The sequence below is a fragment of the Microcaecilia unicolor genome, chromosome 7 (genome assembly GCF_901765095.1).
Source record: "Microcaecilia unicolor chromosome 7, aMicUni1.1, whole genome shotgun sequence".
Lineage (NCBI taxonomy): Eukaryota > Metazoa > Chordata > Amphibia > Gymnophiona > Siphonopidae > Microcaecilia > Microcaecilia unicolor.
In genome coordinates, this window is record NC_044037.1 from 292,188,603 (window position 1) to 292,206,149 (window position 17,547).

General features: G+C 44.4%; 1 protein-coding gene across 4 annotated transcripts in view; it reads left to right on the forward strand.

Annotated features, from left to right (window-relative positions):
- The window catches only part of CNTNAP5 (contactin associated protein like 5), a 531,488-nt gene that overhangs the window by 192,827 nt on the left and 321,114 nt on the right, over nucleotides 1-17,547 (forward strand). For all 4 annotated transcript variants that reach the window (XM_030209381.1, XM_030209382.1, XM_030209384.1 and 1 more), the window contains exon 6: nucleotides 12,329-12,593. In XM_030209381.1, the coding sequence (XP_030065241.1) occupies nucleotides 12,329-12,593 (265 nt within the window). The remainder of the gene's footprint in view (nucleotides 1-12,328; nucleotides 12,594-17,547) is intronic.

Below are 17,547 nucleotides of genomic sequence, written 5' to 3' on the forward strand. Positions count from 1 at the left end.
CGCAACAAGGGTTGAGTTGAAATGTGTAAATAACGACAATTGTCAAATAAGTGCATAAGTATTGCCACACTGGGAAAGACCAAAGGTCCATTGAGTCCAGCATCCTGTTTCCAACAGTGGCCAATCCAGGTCACAAATACCCGGCAAGATCCCCAAAATGTACAAAACATTTCCTCAGTTCCCCAGGACCAGAGTCCGCCACCCTAACCACTAGGCCACTCCTCCACTTTATGACCCGCCAGGGGATGTTCATGGATCAGAAGGCCTTGGGAACTACCAATTCTTTTCTAGAACCCTCTCCTTGGTCATCCTGAGTTTCTCTATAAAGGAGATCTCTCCTTTCTATGAACATGGGATACCCCGCTTGCCTTTCCTGCACTTGTTTTATTGTGTTCTTTAGGGTTTCAACATCTTCCTGTTCTCTGGCAAAACTAGGAAATTTCTCAAGTATCTCCTCCGGTAGCCAAGGCATCTCCCCCTGCTCTCTTACATTTTCAATCTGTAAACTCCCTTGTCTCTTTTCTTCCTTTCTTTCTCTGTGGGGGTCCAGTAGCCAGGCCTTGGGTTCACACTTCTTTCCTCAGCACTGTATAAACATAACAGAAGTGTGAATATTAATGCTGGGACAATGTGTCACTATGAGCTCATATATCCTGTTCCTTCTTTGCCATGTGAGCATTCAGTGATTATCTCTTTCTTTCAGAATATAAATGTACTTTGATTTAAATTCTACCTGAACGCCAACGTTTAATTTGAGTCCCAATTCTTTGCTGAACTGTAAAACCCATTCCGATGCCTTTCCAGTGTAATAACACCCTTCTGTTTGTCTCTAACTCAAAGCTAAAATAATATAACAGTCTTACCTTTTGTATAGTAGAGTAAATTGGTTTACCTTTGAAAGACCAAAGACTGGTTTATAAAGAAACTTGTCAGCAAAGTCTGTTTGACCAAGCATGCAATCCTCCCCAATCTCTGACGGGGATTATATTTCACAATATCACTTTTTTATTGGGTTTTTTAAAACATTTTGTTAAACAATTGCTTTGGCTCCTGAAAGGGAACATTTAAAAATCTGGAGAGGAAAGACTAGAAAAAGGATCTTTTGTTATCACCCAATTTGTGACCTCCCCTCTTTTGAAGAAGCCCAATTACCCAGTGTACTGCTCTTTCATGCACTTAATATAGTGGATGGCTCATGCTTTGGGAGGCAGAATAAAGAATATTACGTTACCCTGAGTGTAATAAAGCCAATTTCTGTTCTATGCTCCATTATAGCTGTATATTTGCTTCAATAATAATTGCACTGTAATACAGTAAAAGTTAAGAAAATGGCAAACGCCTCACTCAGAACAATGAATCTGCCCCCTTCTGCCAATGCATATAGGTATGAGTTGGTCCCTGTATTAGTCAGAAGCTATTGTGCTATGGTTTTTATTATAACGTGTTGCTACTGTTTGGGTTTCTGCCAGGTACTTGTGAACTGGCCTGGGCACTGTTGGAAACCGGATATTGAGCTACGCGGACCATTGGTCTGACCCAGTATGACTACTCTTACGTTCTTATGTCATATTTTTCATGCAGGGTTATTTATTTTATTTATTTATTTAGATTTTGCTCACACCTTTTTCAGTAGTAGCTGAAGGTGAGTTACATTCAGGTACTCTGGATATTTCTCTGTCCCAGGAGGGCTCACAATCTAAGTTTGTAGCTGAGGCAATGGAGGGTTAAGTGACTTGCCCAAGATCACAAGGAGCAGCAGTGGGATTTGAACTGGTCATCTCTGGATTGCAAGACCGGTGCTCTAACCACTAGGCCACTCCTCACTAAACCATGTGAATTGGGTTCAACTTTATTTGAGGGATTCCAATAAAAGCCAGAGGGGCCCTTTTACTAAGCTATGCTAAAAAGTGGTCTGTGGTATCACCAGCGCGGAGTTTCCAGCACGCTGAGGCCATTTTGAACGTGGCTGTAAAATGGCCATAATTTATATTTCCCCATTGGTGGCCACATGCTAATTTCCCTATTAACGTGTGGCCATTAGCGTGTGAGCCCTTACTGCCACCTATTTAGCAGGTGGAAAGGGCTCGTATGCTAACCCCATGTTAATTAAATCTCTTTTGTCTGTCCCCTTCTTCTCCTCTACTTCTAATTCCAGACTCCGTTCCTTTTATCTCACTGCACCTCACGCCTGGAATAGGCTTCCCGAGCCTGTACGTCTAGCCCCGTCTTTGGCCGTTTTCAAATCCAGGCTAAAAGCCCACCTCTTTAACGCTGCTTTTGACTCATAACCACTACTCACTTGCCCTGTACCCTTTTATCCCCACCTCTTTAATTCCCTTACCTCTTAGTTGTTCTGTCTGTCTGTTTGTCTGTCCAACTTAGATTGTGAGCTCTTTGAGCAGGGACTGTCTTTTCACGTATGGTGTACAGCGCTGCGTATACCTTGTAGCGCTATAGGAGTGATAATTAGTAGTAGTAACGTAGAAGCCTGCCCTTGCAGATCAGCAACGCGGCCGCGCAGGCTTCTGTTTCTGTGAGTCTGACGTCATGCCTCTGTATCTCTCCATGGTATGACCTCATTTTGAGTATTGCATTCCTTTCTGGTTACTGCATCTCAAAATAAAATACTTGCAAAACAAATAGGAGGGAGGTCACATGAATCATTGAGAGCAGAGGACGCAGTTTAGGACTGCTCCAGGGTCCCTGCACCTTCTCAACTCTAAAGAATCCTCTTACCAGTGTGTTGTTTCTAGCGAAAAAGGTGCCGGTATTCAAATGCTAGGCCACCCTTCAGGATTGGGGTGATCACTAAGAGACCCACCCCATAATAGCCAGCCCTCCTGCAACCAGTCACAGAATCTATGACAAGACAGAATTGGTGTGTAGAGCCTGAGCTCTATCATTAAAACTTGAGGTCTATGGATCAATTTTAACAGACAATGGAAAAAAAAGCCATGCCTCTTACTAACATTTACCAGGAAGCAGTGGCTATACAGACCAGGGGCACAGCTTTATGGACAAAGTTATGATCCTACTGGTGGAAGCAGTGTCTAAAAGGAGCACCAAGAATGAAAAAGAAAATCTGTGTAGCACCAAGTTTAAATGGCAGAGGTGGGAGTATTGGTGGTCTCCATGTTTACAGAGCTCCAGATGACTCAGATCGCCATGGTGGTTGGAGACCCTTTGAGTGGAGACCACAAAACGCACCAATTAACCTGAGAAAAGAGCTTCTGCCTCATAGCATGGACTGGCGTTGGTGGACCTGGAGTGTCAACTATGGGAGCAGGGTTGAGAAACTAAATGACGTTGAAAATCGCTCCTGGTGTGGAAACCTCCACCTGGCGGGGATTCCTGAACAGCTCCAGGAGCACAATTTGGCAACCTTGCTGGAAAGGTGGTTATCGCAGGAATTTGCTGTCTCAGATATATGGGGCCTTTTTGCATTGAGCTGGTCCAAAGGGTTGGCCAGTTCCAAGATGGTTGCCAAAGGCTCCATGTGGTAATACTAAAAATTCATAATCATGTATTCAAGACTGAAATAGTGTGCAGATATTTATCACTTTTATTAATTATTTATTTTTTAAAGATTTACCGCCTTTTTGAAGGAATTCGCGCAAGGCGGTGTACAGCAAGAATAAGTCAAACATAAGCAATAGATAATTACAGCAGTAAAAATATTCAAACAACAATACAAAGTATGGCATAGTATGCTACATTACAATCCAGCTTATTTTCGAAAGAGAAAGACGCCCATATTTCGACAAAAATCGGGAGATGGGCGTCTTTCTCCCATGGGCGCCCAAATCTGTATAATCGAAAGCCGATTTTAGGCGACTTCAACTGCAATCTGTCGCGTAAATGGCCAAAGTTGACGGGGGGGGGGGGGGGTCGGAGGCGTGGTGAAGGCGGGACTGGGGTGTGTTTATCGGCTGAGGAGAGATGGGCATCCTCAGCTGATAATCGAAAAAAGAAAGGTGTTTTTAGCGCGAATTTGGGTCACTTTTTTTGGACCCTTTTTTTTCATGAACAAGTCCCAAAAAAGTGCCCTAAATGACCAGATGACCACCGGAGGGAATCGGGGATGACCACCCCTGACTCCCCCAGTGGACACTAACCCCCTCCCACCCAAAAAAACAACTTTACAAACTTTTTTTTTCCAGCCTGTATGCCAGCCTCAAATGTCATACCCAGCTCCATCACAGCAGTATGCAGGTCCCTGGAGCAGTTGTTAGTGGGTGCAGTGGACTTCAGCCAGGTGGACCCAAGCCCATCCCCCCTACCTGTCACACTTGTGGTGGTAAATGGGAGCCCTCCAAACTGCCCCCAAAACCCACTGTATCCACATGTAGGTGCCCCCCTTCGGCCATAAGTGCTATGGTAATGGTGTAGATTTTTGGAGAGTGGGTTTTGGGGGGGGGGAGGTTGGGGGGCTCTGCAGGGAAGTGAGCTATGGACTTCAGAGGTAGTTAACTTTTTTTTTAATTGTTACAAGTGCCCCCTAGGGTGCCCGGTTGTGCACTACAAATCGTGGCCCCTCCCACGACCCAATGCCTTGGATTTGTTCGTTTTTGAGCTGGGCGCCTTCGGTTTCCATTATCGCTGAAAAACGATACCACCCAGCTCAAATCTGCACAAATCCGATGCATTTGCCTGGCACAAACCGTATTATCAGAAAAAAGATGGACACCCATTTTTTTTCGAAAATACGGTTTGTCCCACCCCTTCACGTACCCGTTCTCAGAGATAGACGCCCATGGAGATGTGCGTTCGCGTTCAATTATGCCCCTCTATGTCAACACAATACACAATAAAACATTTTCATAGACAACGTAGGGTGTAACAATTCCTAGCATCCTGTTTGCTTTTTTGGCTGCCAGTACATACTGGGCAGATTTCAGTGTACCGTCTAGGTAATAAATAGAAATCATACAAAACACAGAGAAGAAAATAAGATGATAGCTTTTGTATTGGACTAACAATATATTTTTTTATTAAGCTTTCAAAAGTAACCCTTCTTCTTCAGATCCGAAATGAGCAAATGTTGACAAATGTCAGAATATAAAAGTGAAATACGAAAGCATATTGAATTGGTGCTGAATATGAATTGAAAAATGCACGATTCATAGACTCCCCAATCTAGTTGGAAGGTATGCTGGAATTCAGGCATAGTTTGGAGAGAGATGTGGGCAGTGATGAAGTCAGAAAAGGGGAAAGGTAGTATATGAATAAATAAATGGCTAAACTGGATTTTGGTTCAGATATGGATATACACATATCCTTCTAGTCCTGGGGTGGGGAACCTCAGTCCTCCTCAAGGGTTGCAACCCAGTCAGGTTTTCAGGATTTCCCCAATTAATATGAATGAGATCTATTTGCCTACAGTCAAGGCAGTGCATTCAAATAGATCTCATGTATATTCATTGGGGAAATCCAGAAAACCCAACCGGGTTGCTACCCTCAAGGACGGAAGTTGCCCTACACTGGTTGAAGGTCAACAGGGAAGCGCTTCAAAGCGGAAGAAATGGCAGGGCAGCTGTACTAAGTTTCCCAGTAGAAATGGTAGATTAGTGTAATACTTCTCAACCCAGTCTTCTGGGCACACGTAGTCAGCCGGGTTTTTCCAATATCCTCAGTGCATATGCATTAGAAAGATTTGCATGCACTGCCTCCTTGCCATGTAAATCTATCTCATGCATATTCATTGTGGATACCTTAGAAACCCAAATTGTTGTGGTGTGCCCCAAAGACTAGGTTGAGAACCACTGGATTAGTAGATAACTTTGTACAAGGCAGCAAGTGGACATTTAAGTCCATGTGTGTAAAAAAAATCTCGAAGCTTTTTCTAAAAATACAATGCTAATAGAGCACATACATTTTGCACCACACATGACTGAAGCAGCAATTTTACAAAACTTTTCAAAAAATGTGGGTATCATTACGGGGTGTTCACAGTAAAGTGCCAGATAATTTATCAATCTGTGTATCCATGAACGTATTGCTTTTAAGGTTTGTACCCTGGTCCATAAGATTATATATGGTGATACCCCAGGATATATGTCTGACCTCATAGACCTACCAACCAGAAACTCAATCAGATCATCACGCTCTTATTTAAGTCTCCGCCAACCTAGTTGCAAAGGACTCAAATACAAATCAGTTCATGGATCCAGCTTCTCATATATAAGTACACAACTCTGGAACGCACTCCCAAAAACCGTGAAAAATACGTACGACCACCTCAACTTCCAGAAATCACTGAAGACTTACCTGTTCGAAAAGGCATATCCTAATGACCCAACTTAATTATCTGAATCCAGCAACTCAAAGAAACCCAAACTTGTTATGAACTTAATGAACTTTATATAACCTCCCTCTCTATTTTTCTGTAATGTGTCTGTACATATCTATTTCATTTAAAATAACATCACTTTATATTTGTTTCTTCACCGGAGGAGGCTTTCGCCCCACAGTACTATCCACCTTATAATTGAAAGAGAAAAACGCCTAGATTTCGACCCAAATCGGGAGATAGACGTTTATCTCACAAAAACGAATAAATCGGTATAATGGAAAGCCGATTTTGGACGTTTTCAACTGCACTCCATCGCGGAAGCGTACAAAGTTGATGGGGGCGTGTCGGAGGCGTGGCGAAGGTGGAACTGGGGCGTGGTTATCAGCCAAGGAGAGATGGGCGCCTTTCGCCGATAATGGAAAAAAAGTATGCGTTTGTAGCTAGAATTTAGGGCACTTTTCCTGGACCCTGTTTTTTCACGAATAAGGCCCCAAAAAGTGCCCTAAATGACCAGATTACCACCCGAGGGAATTGGGGATGACCTCCCCTGACTCCCCCAGTGGTCACAAACCCCCTCCCACCACAAAATATGCCGTTTCACAACTTTTTATTCTCACCCTCAAATGTCATACCCACCTCCCTGGCAGCAGTATGCAGGTCCCTGGAGCAGTTGTTAGGGGGTGCAGTGGACTTCAGGCAGGTGGACCCAGGCCCATCCCCCCCTACCTGTTACAATTGTGCTGCTTAATGCTTAGTCGTCCAACCCCCCCAAACCCACTGTACCCACATGTAGGTGCCCCCCTTCACCCCTTAGGGCTATAGTAATGGTGTGGACTTGTGGGCAGTGGGTTTTGAGGGGGATTTGGGGGGGCTCAACACACAAGGGAAGGGTGCTATGCACCTGGGAGCTCTTTTACCTTTTTTTTTGTTTTTGTAAAAGTGCCCCCTAGGGTGCTCGGTTGGTGTCCTGGCATGTGAGGGGGACCAGTGCACTACAAATCCTGGCCCCTCCCACGAACAAATGCCTTGGATTTATTCGTTTTTGAGCTGGGCGCTTTCATTTTCTATTATCACTGAAAAACAAAAACGCCCAGCTCACAAACTGTCGAATAAAACATGGACGTCTATTTTTTGGGAAAATACGGTTCGGTCCGCCCCTTCACGGACCCGTTCTCGGAGATAAACGCCCATGGAGATAGACATTTTCGTTCAATTATGCCCCTCTATGTAAGCCACATTGAGCCTGCAAATAGGTGGGAAAATGTGGGATACAAATGTAACAAATGAATAAATAAATGAAAGAGCCACCCCCAAAAATCAAACTTTTGCAATCAAAGATGGCTTTGAATGGCAAAGAAGTTAGCACTGCCCCCCCTTCAGTTTCTTCTCCACAATAGTGGTGGTAGATGCACCTGTCAGTCGGTTTCTTGTATATTGATGTTTTTTATATAGCCGTTGTTGATAGAGACTGTGGTGTCTAGAAGGTGGACTTTTTCCTGTGGAATAGTCGATTTTAAATTTCCTTGAGGGAATGGTATGCATTGAAAGAGCTGTAAAATTGAGAGTCTCTTCTCTCTCAGTCCAAATCATAAAAATGTCCATCAATATACTACTACTACTACTACTTAACATTTCTAAAGCACTACTAGGGTTACGCAGCGCTGTACAATTTAACACGGAAGGACAGTCCCTGCTCAAGGAGCTTACAATCTAAAGACAAGTGTACGATCTAAAAGACAGGAGTAAGTCTGAAGACAAGTGTACAGTCAGTCTGAAAGGGCATACTATATTTCTCAAAAGGTTAGGTGCCGAAAGCAGCATTGAAGAGGTGAGTTTTAAGCAGAGATTTGAAGATGGGTAGGGAGGGGGCTTGGCGTAGGGGTTGAGGAAGATTGTTCCAGGCATAGGGTGAGGCAAGGCAGAATGAGCGGAGCCTGGAGTTAGCAGTGGTGGAGAAGGGAACTGAAAGGAGGGATTTGTCCTCTGAGCGGAGGTTACGGGCGGGAACATAGGGGGAGATGAGGGTAGAGAGGTAGTGAGGAGCCGCAGACCGGGTGCATTTGTAGGTAAGGAGGAGAAGCTTGAACTGTATGCGGTATCTGATCGGAAGCCAGTGAAGTGACTTGAGGAGAGGGGTGATATGAGTAAATCATATACTGGGATTTAGTCTGATATGTATTTAAAAATGTTTCCTCCAGTTCTGCCATGAAGATGCCCATAGCAGTGCCTGTGATTTGCAGATGCATGTCATTGTTGAAACGGATGAGTTAGAATGTATGGGTTTTTTTTAATGGAAAGATAGTAACAATTCAAGAGCTTTATCTTTGTTCTCTGGGAACATTGAGTCACTAATACATGGGCTGATGCTCCCAGGAAGCAAGATAAAGGATCACAGCATTTAAAAAGTACCCTTCAAGAAACCTCTACCCTATTTCTGAAGGGTCGTTGGGAAGGCAGCTGCAATCCCTGGGAGTTCCTGCCCCATTGCATTGAATCCCAACCTCTGAATTTCAGCCTCAGCAATCTACTGGCAGCCTGGTCCCTTAATGTTAGTATTGCAACGCTACCACTAGGTGACTGAGTCTGTCATTTTAAGGTCAGATTCACGAGGCAGGAGCAACCTGCAGCCTGCTCTACCCTTCCTTCCACTTGGAAAACCCATGATAGGTACTGGGGAATGGGGTCACGAGAGGGGGTGGTATATTGAAAAAGGATCAAGGGGGTGGAGGATGTTAAAAGAGGATCAGGGTGAGGGGTGATTGTGGAAGGAAGATTAGGGGTGTGAAAATGGGGGAGGGGCACATTTTTATAGCACTGGCCTGACTTTTAAAATGTTGAGGGGCATTTTCAAACGAGGACGCCCATCTCTGAGGACGGCGCCACGAAGGGGCAGGGCAACCCGTATTATCAAAACAAGATGGGCGTCCATCTTTCAATTCAATAATATGGTCGGGGACGCCCAAATCTCAACATTTAGGTCGACCTAAGAGATGGTCAACCTAAATATTGAGATGGTCGACCTTAGAGATGGGCGACCTCGGTTTTCGCTGATAATGGAAAACAAGGACGCCCATCTCAAAAATGACCAAATCCAAGCCATTTGGTCATGGGAGGAGCCAGCAATCATAGTGCACTGGGCCCCCTTACATGCCAGGACACCAACTGGGCACCCTAGGGGGCACTGCAGTGGACTTCACAAATTGCTCCCAGGTGCATAGCTCCCATACCTTGGGTGCTGAGCCCCCCTAAACCTACTCTCCACAACTGTAGACCACTACCATAGCAGTTAGGGATGAAGGGAGGCACCTACATGTGGGTACAGTGGGTTTCGGGTGGGTTTTGGAGGGCTCACATATACCACCACAAGTGTAAGAGGTTGGGGGGATGGGCCTGGGTCCGCCTGCCTGAAGTGCACTGCACCCACTAGAAACTGCTCCAGGGACCTGCATACTACTGTGATGGAGCTGGGTATGACATTTGAGGCTGGCAAAAAATGTTTTTAACTATTTTTTTGGGGTGGGAGGGGATTGGTGACCACTGGGGGAGTAAAGGAAGGTCATTCCCGATTCCCTCCGGTGGTCACTTGGTCAGTTCAGGCATCTTTTCGAGACTTGGTCCTGAAAAAAAAGGGACCAAGTAAACTCGGCCAAATGCTTGTCAGGGACGCCCTTCTTTTTTCCATTATCAGCCGAGGACACCCATCTGTTAACCACGCCCCCATCCCGCCTTCGGTACACTGCCAACACGTCCCCGTGAACTTTGGTAGTCCCTGCGATGGAAAGCAGTTGAGGATGCCCAAAATTGGCTTTCGATTATGCCGATTTGGGTGACCCTGAGAGAAGGATGCCCATCTCCCGATTTGTGTCGGAAGATAGGCGCCCTTCTCTTTCGAAAATGCCCCTGATAGTGGCATCAATGGGGCCTTCTATCATTGCATTATCATATACGAATTGGTTGAGCATCTTCTGCTCAATATTCAGAGCTATTTAACTGGTTAGGAGTGGCTCCTGGCCGTTTAAATAGCCTAAAGCCGGAAAAGCACTAATATTCAGTGGGAGATAGCTGACTATCTCAGCTGAATATTAGCACCAATATTCTTTGGCTGACAGGCTAAATTTAGTGCTCAGATAGACCTGCATAAATAGTAGATCTATCTTTGGCCAACATAACTTAGCCAGTCAGCTGGCTATGTGCAGGGCGCCAGGCTTAAATGACTATGGGGTCCTTATACTAAGGTGCGCCGAAAAATGGCCTTCACTGGTGTAGGCGCATATATTGGATGTGCGCAGGTCCATTTTTCAGCGTGCCTACAAAAAAGATTTTCTTTGGGGGGCCGAAAATGGACATGCGGCAAAATAAAAATTGGTGTGTCCATTTTGGGCCTGAGACCTTACGACCACCCATTGACTAAGGTCTCATGCGTTAACTGGGCAGTAATTGTCAGCGCATGTACACTGCCGATTACCGCCTGGTTAGTGCTATGCGGTAGAAAAGTAAAAAATATTTTCTGCCGCGTGTATCGGACATGTGCAAAAATTAGAATTACCGCCCAGGGTACACGGTACAGTGATACCTCGGTGTTCCTCAATAATCCGTCCGAAAACGATCGTCAAAATCCGAAAGCGACGAAAACCGAGGCAATTATTTCCATATGAATCAATGTAAATCCAATTAATTCTTTCTAGACACTCCAAAATACGTACCAAAAACACATTTTATAGAGAATAAATATAGTCCAATGATGGAGCTAAAGGGAAAGGGTTAACTTATTAGCAAGGGAAACACTTAACAGGGACAATGAGATTTGTGCACATGTGATTTTATCTTGCGTGCGTTGTGTTACTCACACAATGAGAAACAACACCACAATGAGCAGGAGAACACGTGGGCTGCCCTTTATTTTAGCAAAATTAGCAGCGAGGTCACGTGGGCACACCGACGAAATCCAAGGCAACCGGTGAAATCCGAGACAAATTTTTCACGGAAAAAAATCAACGAAAACCGAAACCGACGATAACAAAAGTCAACGAAAACCGAGGTATTTATTTATTTATTTGTTACATTTGTACCCTACATTTTCCCACCTATTTGCAGGCTCAATGTGGCTTACATAGTACCATAGAGGCTGTTGCCAATTCGGTTGATAACAGATACAAAGTTATGTGGTGATCAGGTAACAAGAGGTCGAAAGAGGTAAAGATTATACATTGTCCAGTACGATCATTGGTTAAGATATGTTGCTGGGTGCTGGGATTTTATGTTGGGTCGCTGGGATAGGCTTGTTTGAATAGGTGAGTCTTGAGTGATTTCCTGAAGTTCAAGTGGTCATGAATTGTTCTCACTATGTTTGGGAGTCCGTTCCATAGTTGTGCGCTTAAGTAGGAGAAATTGGATGCGTAGGTTGTTTTGTATTTTAGTCTTTTACAGGTATTACTGTAGTTACTACTACTATTTGGCATTTATATAGCGCTACAAAGCGTATGCAGCGCTGCACAAACATAGAAGAAAGACAATCAGTTCTAATTTGACGTGTGTTGTACGCGCGTAGGCGCCTACGTGCTTTAGTAAAAGGGCCCCTATTTGCAGAGCAGCAAAAAAGAAAAAAAATGGAAATTCAATGCTGGTCGCCCGATATGGCCCAGCATTAAATTTCCGGGTTTGCCTCTGAGCGTGGGAGGCAGCCCGGCTATCTCCTACAGTCTGAATATCGGGCCCCCTTAGATTTTATCTCACAGTCCTAATTTCAAAAGATTGTTCTTTTTATAATATATCTGTGACTGAGCATAGAATCTCTTTTCCTTCACTCAAGTGATTTATTGGTATTAAAATGAATTGTAAAGGAAATGAATTGCAGCCAGTGTGTTCATTTCAGTGAAATAAAATGTCTGGCAACATTCTCAGAACCCTAAAACCAACTTGGGCGTGGTATGTTGCTACCAAATGGCAGGTGAGATTGGGATTTTGTGTCAGTATTTGCCACTGGCTTGAGTTCTCCCCTGTGTGCTCCTAGTCTGCTCTTTTCCTTCTTTTTTCCAGGGTAATGTGACATTCTCCTGCTCCGAGCCACAGAGCGTCCCGATCACTTTTCTCAGCTCAAGCAACAGTTATCTGCTCTTGCCCGGCATCCCCCAGCTCGATGGCCTGTCGGTCAGTTTTCAGTTCCGAACTTGGAACAAGGACGGTTTGTTGCTCTCGACAGAGCTGTCTGAAGATTCGGGACTGCTGCTTCTCTACCTCCTCACTGGGAAACTGATACTTGTCATTCAGAAAGTGGCAGAGAACTCAGTCAAGATCAGTACAGGTAAGGGACCTCATTAAGCCTTTTCAGCTTTGATGCTCCTGACTTAATTAGACTTCTCCTGCTAGGAGGGAAACAGCATGACACTGACCAATAAATCATGTATATTTATGGAGGTTTAAGCAATGAGTGGGATGGTCCAATGAAATTTAACAATGTTCTTTGAATTAAGGTCCCTTCATTATACCTCTGAGGCTATCATTTATAGCAGTGGTTCTCAACCTAGTCTTCGGGACACATCCAGCCAATCATAGTAAATGAAATGACGGCAGAAAAAGACCTGCATGGTCCATCCAGTCTGCCCAACAAGACAAACTCATATGTGCTACTTTTTGTGTATACCCTACTTTGATTTGTACCTGTCCTCTTCAGGGCACAGACCGTATAAGTCTGCCCAGCACTATCCCCGCCTCCCAACCACCAGCCCCGCCTCCCACCACTGGCTCTGGCACAGACCGTATAAGTCTGCCAACACTATCCTCGCCTCCCGCCACCGGCTGGCTCTGCCACCCAATCTCGGCTAAGCTCCTTAGGATCCATTCCTTCTGAACAGGATTCCTTTATGTTTATCCCACGCATGTTTGAATTCTGTTACCGTTTTCATTTCCACCACCTCCCGCGGGAGGGCATTCCAAGCATCTACTACTCACTACTACTACTACTTTTCAACATTTCTAAAGCGCTACCAGACTTACGCAGCGCTGTACACTCAAACATGAAGAGAGACAGTCCCTGCTCAAAAGAGCTTACAATCTAAAGGACATAACAACAGAGACAATCAAATTAGGACAGCATCGTACATCTGATTACACAATAGTTCATAGGGACAGACTAATAGATCTAAACAGCTAAAGACAATTAAGGTATGCAAATGCATAATACAGACAGATTGGTAGTGGTATTGAATAGAGGAGTAATGGTTAGGTTAAGTGCCAAAAGCAGAGTCGAAAAGATGGGCTTTGAGCAAGGAGTTGAAGATGGGTAGGGATGGGTAGGAAGTCTATTCCAGGCAAAGGGTGAAGCGAGGCAGTTAGGACGGAGTCTGGAGTTAGCGGAGGTGGAGAAGGGAGCAGAAAGGAGGGATTTGTCCAGTGAGCGGAGGTTTCGGGTAGGAATGTAGGGGGAGATGAGGGTGGAGAGGTAAGGAGGGGCAGCAGAGTGACAGCATTTGTAGGTTAGTAGGAGAAGCTTGAATTGTATGTGGTAACGAATCAGAAGCCAGTGAAGTGACTTCAGGAGAGGGCTGATGTGAACATATCGGCTCTGGCAGAAAATAAGACGTGCCGTGGAATTCTGAACAGATTGAAGGGGAGATAGATGGCTAAGTGGGAGGCCAGTGAGGAGCAGGTTGCAGTAATCTAGGTGAGAGGTAATAAGAGTGTGGATGAGGGTGCGTGTGGTGTGCTCAGAGAGGAAAGGGCACATATGTGCAGGACGTCAGACTCACAGAAACAGAAGCCTGCGCGGCTGCATTGCTGATCTGCAAGGGCAGGCTTCTACATGGAATGTTGCTAGTGGAATAGCAACATTCCATGTAGAATCTCTAATAGTAGCAACAGAATCTCAAATAGTAGCAACATTCAATGTAGAATCTCAAATATTTATTTATTTATTTAGATTTTGCTCCCACCTTTTTCAGTAGTAGCTCCAGGTGAGTTACATTCAGGTACTCTGGATATTTCTCTGTCCCAGGAGGGCTCACAATGTAAGTTTGTACCTGAGGCAATGGAGGGTTAAGTGACTTGCCCAAGATCACGAGGAGCAGCAGTGGGATTTGAACTGGCCGCCTCTGGATGTCCAGTGCTCTAACCACAAGGCTCCTCCACTGGTTACCATTGGGTTAATGTGGGATCCCTTATCGCCACCTCAGTGGATGGTATTACTACTACTTATTTTTATTTATTTATTTATTGCATTTGTATCCCACATTTTCCCACCTATTTGCGGGTTCAGTGTGGCTTACAATACATTGTGAGTCATGGAATTACATTGGTTACAATATGGTTATGGGTTATGTTGAGAAGAATTATGGGAAGACAGTCAAAGTCATACATGTTTTGGGAAAACAAGTCAAAGTCAAATATAGTTTGGGAATGGAACAGTAGAATGTAACAATGGGGAAGTGATCGGCGATAGAACACTGGCGAGAGAACATTAGGGTATAACAGTTCCATCTGTGGGTAGGGTTTTAAGTGTGGTGAGATTAAGGGGAAGAGAGATCAGAAGAGAGTGTATTGCCCTATCTCTGTTAGTGCGTAAGGACTTCATATGTTTTGATTCTTGCCATAGCTTTTCTCGAAGAGGTGAGTTTTCAATAGTTTGCGGAAGTGGGTTAATTCATTTCTATAGCACTAGTAGACGTACGCAGTGCTGTACACTTGAACACGAATAGACAGTCCCTGCTCGACAGAGCTTACAATCTAATTAGGACAGACAAACAGGACAAACAAGAGATAAGAGAATATTAAAGTGAGGATGATAAAATCAGGGTTCTGAACAAGTGAATAAGGGTTAGGAGTTAAAAGCAGCATCAAAAAGATGGGCTTTTAGCTTAGATTTGAAAACGGCCAGAGATGGAGCTTGGATGGTGGTAAGGGCTCCCTGCCGCATGGCCATGCTGTAGGAGTTATCTCACCATGTGGCCGTTTTTGGGGAGGGCTTTTATTGGCTGTGGAATAAAGGGCCCCGGTGCATGTGAAAATGCCACCCACTGCTAGCGCAGGGCCCTTTTTTCCACAGCTTGGTAAAAGGATCCCTTAGGTGTGACTCCCGAGTATAAGAGCTATTTTATAAACTGCACCTAACTTTAAAAGTGGTTTATAGAATAGCGGGTTTTTTTGGGCTCTGATATTTTAGGCACCATATATAGAATCTATCCCTAAATCTAACGAGACTGCCAGTGCCACATCTCCTGACTCAGGGATTTCATATTTATTTATTTGTTGCATTTATATCCCACATTTTCCCACCTATTTGCAGGCTCAATGTGGCTTACATAGTACCGGAGAGGCGTTCGCCAAGTCCGGTAAAGAAACAAATGCTGAAGACATGGCTGTTTAAGAAAAACTTGCTGTTTTTATGATTTTTAAAAACATTTTGACAACCTTGGTTATTGCACTAATCTTATGGTTGATCTTGGATGCAGGGGCATAGCCAGGTCTCGAGGTGGGAGGGGGCCAGAGCCCAAAGTGTGTGTGTGGGGGGGGCACATTTTGGTCTGCCACCCCGCTGCAACCCCCACCGTCGCCCTTCCGCTTCCCACCCACTGCCACCACCGTACATATTTTGGCTGGCGGGGATCTCCAACCCCCACCAGGTGAAGCCTTCATCCAATGCTGGTCCATGAGGGGAAGAGAGAGCAGGGCAGGCAATGCGGCGGTGCTGGAGACCAGCGCTGGATGAAGGCTTCAGCGCTATAGAAATGATAAGTAGTAGTAGTAGTAGTAGTATGTACGAAGAGAGGCTGAGAAGGCTAGGGCTTTTCAGCTTGGAGAAGAGACGGCTGAGGGGAGATATGATAGAAGTGTATAAAATAATGAGTGGAATGGATCGGGTGGATGTGAAGCGACTGTTCACGCTATCCAAAAATACTAGGACTAGAGGGCATGAGTTGAAGCTACAGTGTGGTAAATTTAAAACGAATCGGAGAAAATTTTTCTTCACCCAACGTGTAATTAGACTCTGGAATTCGTTGCCGGAGAACGTGGTACGGGCGGTTAGCTTGACGGAGTTTAAAAAGGGGTTAGATAGATTCCTAAAGGACAAGTCCATAGACCGCTATTAAATGGACTTGGAAAAATTCCGCATTTTTAGGTATAACTTGTCTGGAATGTTTTTACGTTTGGGGAGCGTGCCAGGTGCCCTTGACCTGGATTGGCCACTGTCGGTGACAGGATGCTGGGCTAGATGGACCTTTGGTCTTTCCCAGTATGGCACTACTTATGTACTTATGTACTTATGTACCGTCATGACCCTTCAAGGACATGGACAGGGTTTTTGCATTACCACTAACATTGTTATTTGGAGTTTTCAGTACTTGTCAATGACAGACAATTCAGTACCATCTAACTGTATTTATACTTATTTGTTACATTTGTACCCCGCGCTTTCCCACACATTGCAGGCTCAATGCGGCTTACATAGCGAATACAATTACAATCACTAAGTCTTTAAAGGAGAATATTGTAAGTTGTAGTAAACGTAATGAAAGTCGGGGTAGTGAGTAAAGTGAGTTGAACAAATCAGTGAAAAACAAGGTAGGATAGCAAAAGGAAAGGGATTGGGAAGGGTAAGGAAAGGGAGGGTAAGGAGGAAAGATAAAGGGCATTGAATGGTGTGAGAATCAGAGAAGCTACAGAGCCCAGAATGCAGGGGAAAGGGTCTGGACCTCCCTCGGCCTTCCAGAGGCCTCTCCTCCTCCACGTGAAGGTTCACTGTAATCCCACCACTGCCACCATACCCCTGCATTCTGGGCTCTGTGGCTTCTCTGATTCTCACAATGGATAGGAAAAGATAAGGGCATAAGGAGATTGGGAAATATCATCTAAGGTATGGTAGTCATCAGGACCAAATATTAGGAGGAAGATTTTAAAGTTAACACACAAACTCTTGCTTTTTGTACTAAGCAGCAGGCATGACTTAGCAGATGGAAAGGCTAATAAAAGCTCCTGTACATACCTCTAGGCACCAGTATATATGAGTAATGTTTCAGTGTTGGAAGGTGTGAATGATATTGAAGTTAAGAGGAATGGTGGGAATTACTTGGTTATGTTTATCAATAGAGATCAAACAAAATAAAACATGGAAAAGAAAATAAGATGATACCTTTTTTATTGGACATAACTTAATACATTTCTTGATTAGCTTTCGAAGGTTGCCTTTCTTCGTCAGATTAGAAATAAGCAAATGTGGTAGCAGATAATATATATAAGTGAAACATCCAAGCATTACTTTGACA